Raw genomic sequence first — 14,487 nt, 5'->3', positions numbered from 1 at the left:
AGCAATTGGTCTCGATGCAGAAGAAAACAGAAGATAGTGTGTGCAATATGCCAGTATGTCCTAATGTTTATGTGTCATGGGAAATAAGTTTTCTGGGATTCATTCACCAGATAAATTGTAGCCTAAGGGTCAGTAGAGCTCAGGGAAATATTAGAAGGATGAAGAAAAGACTTTATCACGAAACCTTGTGTAAATTCGTTAAATGAGTAAAGTTAAAAGAGTATTATATGCTATGAAATGCCCATGGAATATTATGATAGATGTATAGAGGATAAACAGAGAAAGAAAGTATTAATTTAAAATCAAACTGTACAGCTGTTGAAGTATTTAAAGGGTTTTTAAAATATTATCTTTCTTTAAAAAGGAGGTTTTTTGAAGTTTAGAAAAGTTTTAAAAATTTAACACTTTTGAAATGTTTATGTTGGGGGTGGAATACACATATTAGGGGAGACTTCAATGTCGCGATGGATGTGAACTTCTAGAGTGAATTTTTGTAGTGTAAGTAGCAGCCATAAGGGAATATTATTGGCTAATTATTTTATCATGGTTTAATTTTGTTTCAAGTAGCATCCAAAAATAGACTAAGAGGAAGAGAGTGACATAGTCTTGCTTACTGTTGAATTATAATATCATCAAAAGCCAAGGTTCTGGATAATTCAAGGAACAATTTCCTTACAAAACCTTTTCATAAATTATTTTTAAATGTTCTAATTCATTTTCTCCTCAAGGTGGGAAGTTCAAGGGAATGTTTTGGTTGTGCAACATATCCACACTCCAAGTATGGCACCATCAGTCATTGATGAAACAGGACATTAAGAACAAAGGGCTAGGGATAAAAAGTGGACAGAACCTGCACATTGCAAATGTTCCTCAGAACCTCTTCCTCTGGAAAGGTAACTGTGTGCCTGAATAAAGCACAATTGCTCATTTGAAAGCACTCTCTGGCATTTTATTTTCCTAATATACTCAATGATAGAAGACATAATGAATATTGCATTTGGTATTCTAACAAATGGGCTCAGTTACAAAACAACCTATTGACTAGCTTTTCAAATAATGTTCAGTGCATTTCAAAAAGATTTAAAAGCCTTGACCTCCAAACCTAGCCATTCATATCTGTCTTGTATGATGATGATTGTTCTATATTCTGAAGTGCATTCTAGCTACAAGTGAGCTCTGCAGGCACTTTTATGAGACCATACATGTTCCAAGGTATACTTGCATAGAGGGTTTTTTAATCTTGGCAGCAGCATGTCTTAACAGCTCTGTTCAGTGACTGAAACAGAGCCATTTCTTAGGCATTTGTTATTGAATGCAGATAAAGAACAAATATGCACATAAATAATCACAGTTTCTGAATTAATCTTATATAGTGCCTTGCTTCTTTAACCTTCCACATTTTATGTCACAACCTACTGCATAGTAACAATATTTTGCAACTTCACTGTTTTGCATATCAAGTGGTAGCAATGCCAGTTAAATCCATTTCGATTTCAAGTCATAATACAACAAAATATTCAAAGGGGAGTAGCAAAATACTGTAACTGTGAACTATAGTAGAACAGTGTGCAGTGTGCAACAGACTATCTGATGTCAAACGTATAAGACAAAGAATTAAATAAACACAATAAAAATCCATAAACAAGACTTCAATGTGGGAAAACTAACTTAGAGATACACTTGGGAGTTTAGAGTGAGAGCTTGTGAAATCTGAAAACCTAGGCCAAGATCAGGGAAGGCCCAAGTGGACCAAAGTGGGCAAGTTTTCAGTTTCTGGGAGAGCACAAGAAGTTATGCTTAGCAAATTTGCTAAGTTCAGGTACTTCTGGGAATTGTAAAGACCAGAAGAAAAGAAAGAAGAGAATGCAAAAGAAAATTTAGACTCTTGCAGCAGTTTGCCTAGAGTAGATCAGTTGAATGGGATTTACCTACATACTGAATCACCATTCAACAATTGACAACACCCCCCACCCCACCCCCAGTTCCTTGATCATGCTACGAAGAGGATTAGGGGCACATTTTAGGGACAGGAAAGAAACTGTGGAAGTATACCCCCCATGTATTTGGAGAAAACCATAATAGGTATTGATTCCTTTTTTCACAGGAAGAAAAATGTATTTTTAAAAAAAAAAAAAATCATTTACTTTCATTTACTTTCTTCCTAACTTAATTGTAGTCTGAATTACCTTCCGCTTGACAATAATTATTTCCAGGTTCATCTGTCTGTTTTCTGAATATTTTCAGAGATTTCAGTCCCAGTCCATTATCTCCCTCTGACTTAGGGTTGCTGACTAAATATTACCTTATTGTGGCTAATTTTGTATCTTCAAATCCAGAAAGTATATTTGGGATAACCATGCTGACCACGGAGCAAAATTCAACAAAATACAAACTCCACAAAACAGTGATAATTTTATTGGCAAGTTTTACCTACTTCAGTGGCTATTGGAAAGGGAAACCCGCATTTCTCCTGCAAATCTACTCCAGTAGGTTTTACCTTTAAGATTGAGGAACCCTCCAGAACAGCATTAATCATGGCACCAGCAGTGGTGATGCAAGAGGGATGAAGAATAAGGAGAAATCATATTCTTCTCCTTCCCTTAATGGAAGTGTCTAGTAGATTAAAAGACCATTCTGTGAATGAAAGGACATGACAAGAAGCTACAGCTCTAGAAAACATTCTGAATCAATCTCATTTGAAAATGTTAAAATTCGCAGCAGTTTCAGTAAGTTCAGGTTCTTTCCCATAAGTTATGAAAGAAAATATATATCTCCCCAGATGTCCAACTCACTTGACAAATATGCTTTTTACCCTGTTACAAATGAAGAAAATGTTGAGCTATCCACTTGATCTCAGAGTAAGATGTGCCACCAATTTAAAATGAAACTGTATTTTGTTACACTCAAGCATGGATGAGCAACTCTTCTCCCTATCCACCAGTTTTGATAAGTGCTAAACGTCATATAAGAGCATATGCATAGTTTAAACTAAGTTTGGAACATTTACTTGGCAACAGTTGTCCAAATCTGAAGAGCAAATGGTTTTTGAACTTTTGTTCTACTGTGCTTTAAAGACATTCTTTATTCGTCTTTAATTTATACCGTCTTGCCTTGTATGAGGTCAGTGTGATCTTGAGCTTCTTCTCATTTGAAATAAAATGGAAAGACACAAAAATAATTCAAAGTTAATGACAATAAACTTTAAAGTTTAGTTTTATTAGAGTTTAAAACTTGCTTCAATTCACAATTACATTGCAATAGTGCATGATTTCAGTACTTCAAATGACAGAGTTTATAATAATATTACTGAATACCAAATATGAAATATAGAAAGCCTAAACATGAGCAAATACAAAGCAGCCAATTCTTTGAAAGATCAGCTTGCAAAAATACATATTGCATTATGCACAAACTTTCTTCAGTAATAATAATCTTGGAGGTAAAGGCACTTTGATGTTTACTATCATGGAAACCATTAAAGTAAATGAATGTTCACATCAGGTAGGATGACAATCTTGGAACGGGTCAGTATAAGGCTTATGGGAATTTTTACAACTATAGCAGTAAACCCATGTCAAACAAACTGCAACAGGGAAGCAAGAACAATTTAAGTTTGCACAAGTAAGAGGAGGAATAGTATGCCATTTTGTTTCAATTTTAAAAAGAAAAATGGCAGTTTGATATTGGCTAGAAAACTAATGTTACTAGTTACCATTTTACTTTATTCATCATATACCATTTTGAAAAGCTTCTTAATACAGTGGTGAGTATCCAATGTAGCAATTGTGTATGTGGAAGCAGCTCCCTCCCACAACTCACCATGTGATCCAAAAAAACTGGTCTAATGCAATTTGTGGTAAAAAATAAAAATTTGCAGGGTAAAAAAATCCCAACACTATCATAAGTGTTGTGCTGAATGTGAGCCTGTATGATTTTAGAGTGGTGGTTTTCCCTGGAACAAAAATCTAACCTTAGTTCCTACTCCTTCCTTTCAAAGTAGTTCTTCTTTCTATTCCTTCCTTACCAGTGATATTTACAGGGTAGCTTTAAAGCTCATGTTTATTCAAAAATGAAACCCATTGTATTCACTGCAATGCATTTATATGTATGCCGAAGACTGAAGGTTTAATCTTTCTGCCTCTACTCTAATTATTGCTAGAACCACTTTTAAGAATTAAAAATTATTATGATCTACATTAATGCAAACCAAATATGAAATTGGTGATAGGTTCAATCCAGCTATGTGTGGAAGCATTCCTTGAGCATGGTTCCTCTCAGAAAACTCCCACAAGCAGAAAGGGAAGTTGCCTTCTCCCTTTTATTAGTGGGATTCTTCTGACTAGAAGATTCCTATGACTGGAAAGAGTCCATCCATTTGCCAGAGAAAATTCTGAATGCAATCCAGCACATGAAAGGCACTTTTAGGATTATACCACACAATCTGCAAGTAGAGGATCAATTTTTTTCTAAATGTAGGTCCAAAACACACTGCAGAAATAATCCAGTTTGAGACCGCTTTAACTGGCCTGGCTCAATGCTAGGGAATTTGGGGACGGTAGTTTATTGCGGTACCAGAGCGCTCTGACAGAGAAGGCTAAATGTTTCACAATACCACAGTTCCCAGAATTCCCTAGCATTGAGCCAGGGCAATTAAAGCGGTTTCAGACTGGATTATTTCTGCAGTGTGTTTTAGACCGTAGTCATGTAAAACTTAATTATTGCTATTTTTTGGTGAGATTTAATACACTCTTTTTACAAGATGGTTTGAATAATTACAAATCTTTAGTGATTTAAGATTCTAATAGAGTGGATACACTACATGTATCACAATTAAAGTAGGCCTGTGCAACTGCCACAACAGAAAGCTCTACTAGGGAACAGTTATATGAGCATTTGGACAAAATTGAATTTGTTAATCTTTTAACATATTTAATTTTGTATTTAATAAACCTCGATACCTTTTGTTATAGCACACAAAAAAGAAGAGAAAAAAAGCAACTGTTGTACTTAATGTGAATACTGAGGGGGGGAGGGGGTTGTGTTTTTATGTGCCTCCAACATATGTATGAATGAACATAGCCCCATGAACTCCACAGAGTTTTCTTAGGCAAGGAATACTCAGAAGTGGTTTTATTAATTCCTTCCTCTGAAATGTAGGCTACAGCACATGGCATTCCTTAGTAGTCCCCCATCCAAGGACTAACACGACTGACCTTGCTTGATTTCCCAACAGCTCTTCAAGTCTGCCTTAACTTTCAAGCCCATCCCAACTTTCAAATGTATGCTACAGTCAGTCAATCACTGTCCCTTTATTTAGTCCCTGTTTTTGCCCCAAGACTGTGATTCAGGAGACTTTTCCCAAAGATCTTCACAAGCTAGAGTAAGGCCCTCACAGACTGGCAATAAACGCTGGCATCAGGGAAGAGCTGGGGCGTGGTAACTGCTCACTGGCCGCCTTGACTCCGCCCCATGTCGGCTGCACACTGCATGCCCCACTGCATGGCGGGCAGCATCACGCCACGTCTTTGGCACAGTGTGTAGATGTGCTGCACCAAAGAGCTGCAGAAGAGCCAAGGTGGATGCAAAAAGGGTGCCATTTCTACGGCGCAAAAAGAAACCACTTTTTGTGGCTTCTTTCTGCATCAGGTTAGGGACGTGGCATGCAGTTGTCAAGTCTCCAATCCAGCACTTTCAGGGGCAGTGCTGAGCCACCACTTAGGGACCATCTGCTGAGCCCCTAAATTACACATACCCAGATAAACACATATTCCAGCATTAGAAATGCAATGAGTCTTCGGTGTTTTTGGCCAACCAAAATATAAAGGTAAAAATCGAAATGTTTACTTCCACTGGTTCTTCTTGCTTCTGTCAGAATTAGAGGCCTGCCTCTTCCTGCAGCTCTTATTTCATCCATCCATACATCCTACAGAAATGTTCCAGAAATCTGCTTCTCCAGAGCAAGATTTTCAGTATCAAGGAGGACTGCAGCTGGGGTAAAGTGGGGCAAGGGACTCTCAATTTTGCTGATGTTGATACCCAAATGCATTAATGGATTCTGACCAAAGGTTATTCTTGTTTCTAACATTGTACAGCTATATCTGCGTGCACTTAATACAGGTTAACATGTGCACATGTATACATAGTATATACACACAATTACAACGCACTGTAAAATGCCAAGTCAATAGTCAAGGTATATAGGACAGATCCGTATCATACTGAGGTCTACCACTGTTCCCAGGTAAAATCATCTGCTCTTCCAAACAGAACAAAAAAGCCTAGAACCGTAAGGAAAATTACAGCATTGCCAGCCAGTACAAGGGCACAAGCTCCCCACTTGATCTGAAATAGAAAATTAAAACACACACACATATATATATCCCTTCATGAATTGATCAAAAAAACATATTATTTCCAGCATTAGAGTGACACAAAGAAATACAACATCCGCATGCTAAAAGCGCTTAAGATCAAACAGTAAATTCTGAGTATGAAGCCAACTAAAGTAATTTATAGTCATTACATAATTAGTAATAATTACAGCACTTGCTTATTATTTTACTGAAATGCAGAACCATTTATTAGTCCTTGATAATGTATAATAAATCTGATCAAGAGAGCAAATAAGGAAATATGTACAAGACATTCTGAGATTTTTTCCATCAGCAGCAGCATCCGTGCCCTATGAAAAAATGATTTAGCCACACTCCTCTCAAATTAATTCAAAAGCTCCTAGCTATCACAAGACATATGAAGATCTGAACCACTGCTCCTCACAGATTATTTCTCTTCTTTGCTCCTGTTTGGTTTAAAATATTGGAAGAAACCTTAACATTAAGTATTTCATTGTTCATAATGATTAATAAAAGACTATTTTCAACAAGCTTTAAATATACAATTCTTACATAAAATTCATTCTGCTGTAAATTTCCTAGGAACCAAAAATAAAAGATGATACCATATCACTAGTGATACCATTGCTATGGTACTCAACTGGGTTGTTAGCAGTGCAACTTAATTTTATGCATGTGTTCTCTGAAACAAGCCCCAGTTAAGTCAAAGGGAGCTTCTCTCTCAGGAAGTGAGCAAGGAATTGCATTCACAGCCAGGAACATTCTTAGGAGTTGGTGTTGGAAAACTACTTTTACTGTTTATATAGAAATAAGTGTATACCAAAATACAATTCAGATTGATCAAGAAGTCCAAAAATTTGGTTTGTGGTCAGGAGGTTTATAAAGAGACATAACTTTGACCTTAAAAAAAGACCAGTAGTTGAAAGTCCTCACACAATAACAACATATTATCCCCAGAGTATTTTAAAGAAGTCAGTCAGTCAGAGGTCAGTTAGTGGCTGAAAGCTAGAACAGGACCTGAAGACTACAGGAAAACATTTGGATCATCTTAGAAGATCAGAGCCAGCAAGAGGAATGTGGCGTAGAAGGAATATGCTATGATTATTTGCTTCTTTCTTTGTTTAATGCACTTTTAGATCCCTGAACCACCAGAGTTATCTGCAAAATGTACAACTGGTGTGTGTGTGTGTGTGTGTGTGTGTGTGTGAGAGAGAGAGAGAGAGAGAGAGAGAGAGAGAGAGAGAGAGAGAGAGAGAGAGAGAGAGATTCAATGGGTACATATAAAATACAGCATCTGTACAGCATAGTGGTGAATGATTGGCTGGGGTGAAAGTTATGAAAAACTGGCCTGGTGGGAAAGTTGCTGAGAAATGTTTAACACCCTTAAGAATCAAGAGTAAAAATAGCAAAGATTATTTCTGTGCTTGACTGGATTAGGACTACATATGCTTATGTAGCTCAATGCACACTTTTGTATGTATGGGAACTATTAAGTTAACATATTTGACTTAAGAACTGTGTGTGTAGACAGTCTCTTTCTACTATATGAAAGATAATGTTTACTCATTATTCCTTTAATTAATATTTTAATTTTGTTGCCTTTATTGGTACTGTCAGTCTCATGCCATTGCCATTGAAACAAAGCAACTGTTTCTATAAAGTGGCATCAGAATAGGGTTTTACAGTTAATGCTGGATACTACGACTGGAAAATCTATTGAAGATCTTTATTATTTACTGTGGCAAGAAGGTCCATACACCCAAACACCCAAAATCAGAGTTGTCCTAAGCAAGCTACTGCTGTATATCTTGCTCTAACAAAAGAGATAAACAGCATAAATATGAGTTCAGGATAGTTAGCTCTATTTGTTGTTCTTATGTGCTCTCAAGTCATTTCTGACAGGACATATCAAATCCTTGGCAAGATTTGTTCAGAAGGAGTTTGCCTTTGCCTTCCTTTGAGGCTGAGAGAGTGTGACTTGTCCACAGCTACCCAGTCTGTTTTCATGGCTGAGTAGGAATTAAAACCCCAAGCTCCAGAGTTGCAGCCAAGTTACACCACACTAGCTCTCAGTTTACAGCTAATACAGTAGGCCCTTAGTATTTGGTGGCGTTTGGTTCCAGGAACCCTGTAGATAACAAGATCCATGAATAATCAAGTCCCATTAAATACAATGACAGAGTAAATGACTCTTATATAAAACACTCCTATAAAATGGCAAAATCAAGGTTTGGTTCTTGGAATTTATATATGGTATGAAGATTTTCAAGCCATGTAAGATTGAATCCCCAGATAAAAAATCCATGGATACGGAAAGCTGACCGTATAGTATTTTCAGCCTGATTCTTTGCATCAGGAGTGGACAATTTTAGTGGGTCTGCCAACCATTTTCCCCTGAGGACTGCACAGATTGCCCCAAATTGGGGGAAGGGGAAGAGCTGGAAATAGTAAAAACTTGTACAGTATTATTTGATATTACACAGCAAAGAGGGTCCTGCAACTTATTTAAGGGGTATATCTTCATTCCTGGAGACTTCTGTGAGGGGGTAATTCACCCCTACCTCTCTTTGGCAGAAAAATACAGCCTGGAAGGGGCTGACCGCTCAAAAATAGCTATGGGGATGCACTATACTCACTCCACATTTACACCAAAGCAAGTCCCATTGATTCAGAGAAGCTTACAAATATGGGACAAACATGCAGATTTCCAGTGGATGGTGATGTAGCACTCAATTATAAAGCTTAAATTCATTGTCCAGAGTTGTTGTTATTACTGAATTATTTTCTAACCTTTCTAAGCATATAAGGGATTAAATTTTTGCTTCGTATTATTCTTAGTGCTAGTATTGAAAAGTATTATATACATTTCATTTCTTCCTCGTTTCTAACAAGAACAAAAAAGGAAAGAAGAAGAAGAAATAATGTCTTTCTGTAAGAAAAAAGAAGGAATTAGAGCGCTCTCTAGTGGTAAAATTACATTACTTACTCTTACACTAAATTAGAAGAAAGAAGTGTATTTTACTGAATGGACTAATGAAGATGTAAAAACAGTTTCATCAAGAACCTAGGATAGATATTTTATAGAAAAATACAAGTGCCAGTAAAGACCTAGAAAAAAGGAACCTAGAAACAGTATGACATCTAAAAAGGAGAAATACACAGTTTTAGTAAAAGAGTGGAATAAGTAGTAACCAAAAAGCAGATAAGGAAATAAGAAACAAAAAGAATAAGAAGAAGCAACCAAAACAACCAAAAAAACCTTGCAGGAAGCTCAAGTGCCTTACCAAAAATGCTGAAGAAATACATGTTATTGTTTTTAAAGAAATCTTAAAATTTATATCCCATTTAATCACTGAATTATCAAACTTCTTCCTCAAACAGAACATGAAGAAAAGGTAAATAATGTGGGGAGGGGGGCCACTCAACATTCATGTACAGAAAAGAATAGTTGAGAAGTATATGTGTGGTGTAGTGGTTTGAGCACTGGATTGCGACTCTAGAGACCAGAGTTTGAGTCCCTGCTCAGCCATGGAAGCCACTGAGTGACCTTGGGCAAGTCACACACTCAGCCTCAGAGGATGGCAATAACAAACTGTCTTTGAAGAAACTTGCCAAGAAACCTTCATGACAGGTTTGCCTTAGGGTTGTTGTAAGTTGAAAATGACCTGAAGGCACACAACAATGTTATTTGGAGAAAACCAACATAAGGAAGTGGTTTGAGTATTGGACTATGTCTCTGAAGACCAGGGTTCGATGCCCTTCTTGGCCAAGTGGGCAAGTCACACTTTCTCATGCTCAGAGGGAGGCAAAGGCAAACTCCCTCTGACCAAATCTTGCCACGATTTGTCAAAAGAGTGAAAATAGCAAAACAGCAACTGTAATATCCAGTAGAAACACTAACAATTAATAAATAATACATTAATAAATAATTAAGAAACCAATAATTAAAGCATGTAAGTCAAGAGACACATGAATCAGCTTACATTATCTTGGTTTGATATCTTACCAATTCAACTCGCGCAAGGATGATAGGAAATCCAAAGGCAGAAACCACAATTCCCGTAGTGAAAAAATATGCCAGTTCCTTGCAGGCACTGCTTGTAGCATCTGTATCATCACTTACTCTTTTTGCAATGAAATGAGGAATAGGGCTTATGAAGTAAAATATCAAGACAAATAATGGCCAGTAAACCCTGTCGAATACAAAGGCAAGAAATGCAAGTGTAAGCTAGTTTAAAAAATAACTTCATCTATAAGCTAGTTTCATCCCTAATTAAGCACTCATATATACACAAACTATATACATAGGCGTAATAAACTGAACATAAATATAATATTAGGGTGAAAACTTTTATAGTGGGGTGAGATGCACTGGCTCCTTGCAAACTCATGGGAGGATGTATTTTTCACCATACTAGTGAATGTCCCAAACTCCACAATTTCCCTTTGAACTAAGGCATGGGAAGCCTTTTTGCCTTTTTAGTAAGATGTTTAGTGCTTTTTCGTAAAATTCCCTTTTTAGTAAGATTGTTAGTGCTTGCCACAAAATATAATCCCACCACACAAACACACACACATGCACACGCACACAATAGTTACCATCGCTGAATAAAATGTTTGAGGTAGGAATAGGGTGTATAGTAGTTACTCAAATACGCTGGATCCAGATTATTTAACATTATATACACTAATGTCAACATTTTTGATATGGTCTATATACTGTAGTATGCGGACCGTCAGTACAGAACTTACAAGGCCACTTTTATGCGCTTTTGACACCTCACTCTACTCAGGAAACAAGCAACTGCATTCATTAACAGATTCCAGTCTCAAAAGTAGGCCCTGTGCAGAACGTATTGTAGAGGTTACCAGCACTTGGACCACTGTGGTCAAACAGACACGGTTATAGTTCAGTTAGCTGAAGCTGACAAAAGGTATTTATTCCAAATGAATTGGTCAGAACATGAGCCAGTGTGGCCAGGTCATAATGTTGGACTTGGGAGACAATCCAGCTACTGGGGCCCACTGGATGATCTTGAGCAAGTCACACACTCTCAGCTTCAGAGGAATACAATGATAAACCCCCTTTGAATTAATCTTGCCACAAAGACCCTATGATGAGATCGCTGCAAGTTAGAAATGACTTGAAGGCATATGACAACAATAAACAATACACACATACACACAGAGAGACAAAGACACACACACATAATCAGTACATTCTTACCCATAACGTTCTAGAGCACATCCCAACATTAGGAATGTCAGTCCAATGACTCCAGTAAATGACAAACCAACCAAAGCTGGAAAAATTAAAATAAAATGAATAAGATCACCAAGCTGTAAATCAAATTAATTTGTAAAAATCACTATCCAGTTATTGACATATAACATATTTTCTGCAGTATAATTCACAGATCACTACACAAAGCAATCCGATGTTTATCTTAAATGTGCAGCAGCTTCCTTATCCAATAAATGTTCTCAAGGTGAAGTTACTTTGCTATTGCTAATGGAGTTGAAATTTTAATTTGTTGTGTACCTTCAAGTTATTTGTGACTTATGGCACTCCTAGGGCAAATCTGTTGTGCATATGTGCCTTCAAGTTACCTGTTGGCTTATGGTGGCCCCATGAAATTCATAGGGTTTCCCTAAGGAAGGAATACTAAGTGGTGGTTTTTGTCAGTTCTGACCTCGGAAATACAGCTTATAACACCTGGTATTAATTGAATATCTCCCATCCAAATACTAACCAGGGCTGACTCTGCATAGCTTCCAAGATCAGACAGGATCTGGTGCTTTTAGGGTATGAAGTACACACTGCAGTTTGCACAGAAATGGTCTGGTGGTGGCTACCAGAAACAAACTTGCATGTCAAGGGTAAAAATTACAAAATTTTCCAAAGAAAATGGGAGTGGGCTTTGAAATGAAGGTGTTTGTCCATTAGATCCACAGGCTGTCAGAGCTCTGCTATCTTAATAGATTCCAATAGGAGGAAATTTCCTCAAATGTAAATCTTGGAACTGTTGGGTTTTGGACTGCAGCTCCCAGGATCTCCCAGCCAACATAGCCTGTGGGATCCTGGGAATTACAATAAAATAAATTATTCCAAACATTGCATTGTTGCAAAGGCAGTTTTGCTTGGTCCTATATGGCCCTATACGTGTGGTGTTCTGTTTTGGACTATGATTCTGCAGATCAGGGTTTGGTTCCCTGCTGGTGCATAAAGACCCACTGGATGACCTTGGTCAAGTCACAGTCTCTCAGCCTCAGAGGATGGCAATGGCGAACCCCCTCTGCCAAGAAAACCCTACAAAAGCCTACGAAGGCACACAACAACAACAGGATCAGTCACCCCAACCCGAATGTCCTGTTTGACGCAATTACAAAAGGAGCCGCCCTGCCTGGTGATCCAAGTTCTCACAGGAGCATCCAAACAGGAAGCCCTCAGAAACATTGCTCCAGATTACGTTTCACATTTACAAAAGAAGTCAACCATATATAGAGAGAGGGGGGGATATTTACAGCACTTTCTCAAGGGATCTGGAAAACATCAGGAACCAGAGCATTTCCCAACATGGCCTCAGTTTGGTCATATTTGGTCAACACCCCAAAAACAAAGGCAAGAGTGGAGGCAGTGATATTAAACAAGGGGCAGGCATGGTATAGCGGTTTGAGTGTTGACCTACCATTCTGGAGGCCAGGGTTTGATTCCCAGCTCAGCCTTGGGCTAGTCACACTTTCTCAGCCTCAGAGGATGGGAAGGGCAAACCTCTGAATATATCTTGCCAAGAAAACCCACTTAGGGTTGCCATAATTTGGGAATAACTTGTAGCCACACATCACCACCAAGGCAGATGTTGTTGCTGTTGTTGTTGTGTGCCTTCAGTGCATCGTATATTCACATAAGGCAGTGGTTCTCAACCTTCCTAATGCCGCGACCCTTTAATACAGTTCCTCATGTTGTGGTGACCCTACAACCATAAAATTATTTTCATTGCTACTTCATAACTGTAATTTCGCTCCTGTTTTCCAGTGGTCCGGCAACCCCTGTGAAAGGGTGGTTCGACCCCCAAAGGGGCTGCGACTCACAGATGGAGAACCACTGACATTAAGGCGTAGTGGTTTGAGCATTGGACTAGGACACTGGGGAGAGACCAGGCGTCGACTCCCTGCTTGACCACTTGGTCAAGTCACACTCTCTCAGCCTCAGAGGAAGGCAAGGGGAAACTCCCTCTGAATGAAAGTTGGCAAGAGAAAGAGAGGGTCGCCATGGGTGGGGGAAGACTTGTTGGCACCCAACAAAGCAGAAACAAAACAAAACAAAAAATAAGTATGCTTTCCAGCTGGGAGAAATCTGCATGCCAGGGACCTGAAGTCCCCAAGCCATTTGGGGCAGAGAAGGGGCATCCCTTCAGAAAGTGGGGGAATAGGAAGGGAAGACGAGGGGGCCTTTAGTTTACCAAGAAAGAAAGAAGGACGCCTTGGCCAAAGCCATTGCAAAGGAGTGTGGAGAAAAGGGTGTGTGTATGCGGGGAAAGTTAGGCAATCCCTCAGAGAGAGGGAGAAGAAGGGGCTACTACTACCTTTAATTCCCGCCATGCCCCCCTCCTGGCTTTGGGGCGCCTTTCCTTGCTGTGGGGGCTCTTTTCCGGATTCGGAAGGCGAAGAAGATGGAGGCGGTGTCTTGTTCCGTGTCTAGTCCTCTGCTCACGTGGGCCTTGCCTAAGCCTTCCCTTTTCCACCCACAGAGAGAAACCCAAACAAACAAGGAAGGCCTTTCTCTAGACATATCAAGAGAAGAAGGTGTTGCTTCAGGGGCTCCTCCTGGGAATGGCAGCAAGCGCTGGTGGGCTTTCTCCTCACAAAATGGCCCCTTTTCAGAGATACATTTGTTTTGGGGCGTTTGCTACTGTTGCTGCAGGGAGAGGGATCCAGCCAATTCCTCTTTTCCTCACTGCTGGCAAACCACCGCTGTGAGGCTGCATCCACACTGGAGAAATAACCCGGTTTGGCACCGCTTTAACTGCTCTGGCTCAAGGCTATGGAATTCTGGCAGTTAGATTTCCAAAATCACTTAGCCTTGAGCCAGGGCAGTTAAAGGGGTGCCAAACCCCAACTCCCAGAATTCCAT

The 14,487-nt window shown here is 38.9% G+C and overlaps 1 protein-coding gene across 2 annotated transcripts; it reads right to left on the bottom strand.

Annotated features, from left to right (window-relative positions):
• Positions 1-3,200: 3,200 nt before the first annotated feature.
• On the bottom strand, positions 3,201-14,156 carry LEPROT (leptin receptor overlapping transcript). Of its 2 annotated transcripts, none has more exons than XM_089515364.1 (4): positions 13,940-14,147; positions 11,581-11,656; positions 10,360-10,546; positions 3,201-6,342 (listed from the first exon to the last, which is right to left on the bottom strand). In XM_089515364.1, the coding sequence occupies exons 1-4, from the start codon at positions 13,953-13,955 to the stop codon at positions 6,226-6,228; spliced, it is 396 nt and encodes a 131-aa protein (XP_089371490.1). In that variant the 5' UTR covers positions 13,956-14,147; the 3' UTR covers positions 3,201-6,225. The 2 variants fall into 2 exon arrangements, with proteins under 2 accessions (XP_089371490.1, XP_089371491.1); XM_089515365.1 differs by lacking the exon at positions 3,201-6,342 and adding an exon at positions 6,422-6,799 and having other exon boundaries at positions 13,940-14,156.
• Positions 14,157-14,487: the final 331 nt, after the last annotated feature.

The sequence above is a fragment of the Sceloporus occidentalis genome, unplaced genomic scaffold (genome assembly GCF_023333645.1).
Source record: "Sceloporus occidentalis isolate IW3139 unplaced genomic scaffold, rSceOcc1.0.p SCAF_3, whole genome shotgun sequence".
NCBI classification, from domain to species: domain Eukaryota; kingdom Metazoa; phylum Chordata; class Lepidosauria; order Squamata; family Phrynosomatidae; genus Sceloporus; species Sceloporus occidentalis.
This window is presented reverse-complemented; position numbering and strand designations above follow the sequence as displayed.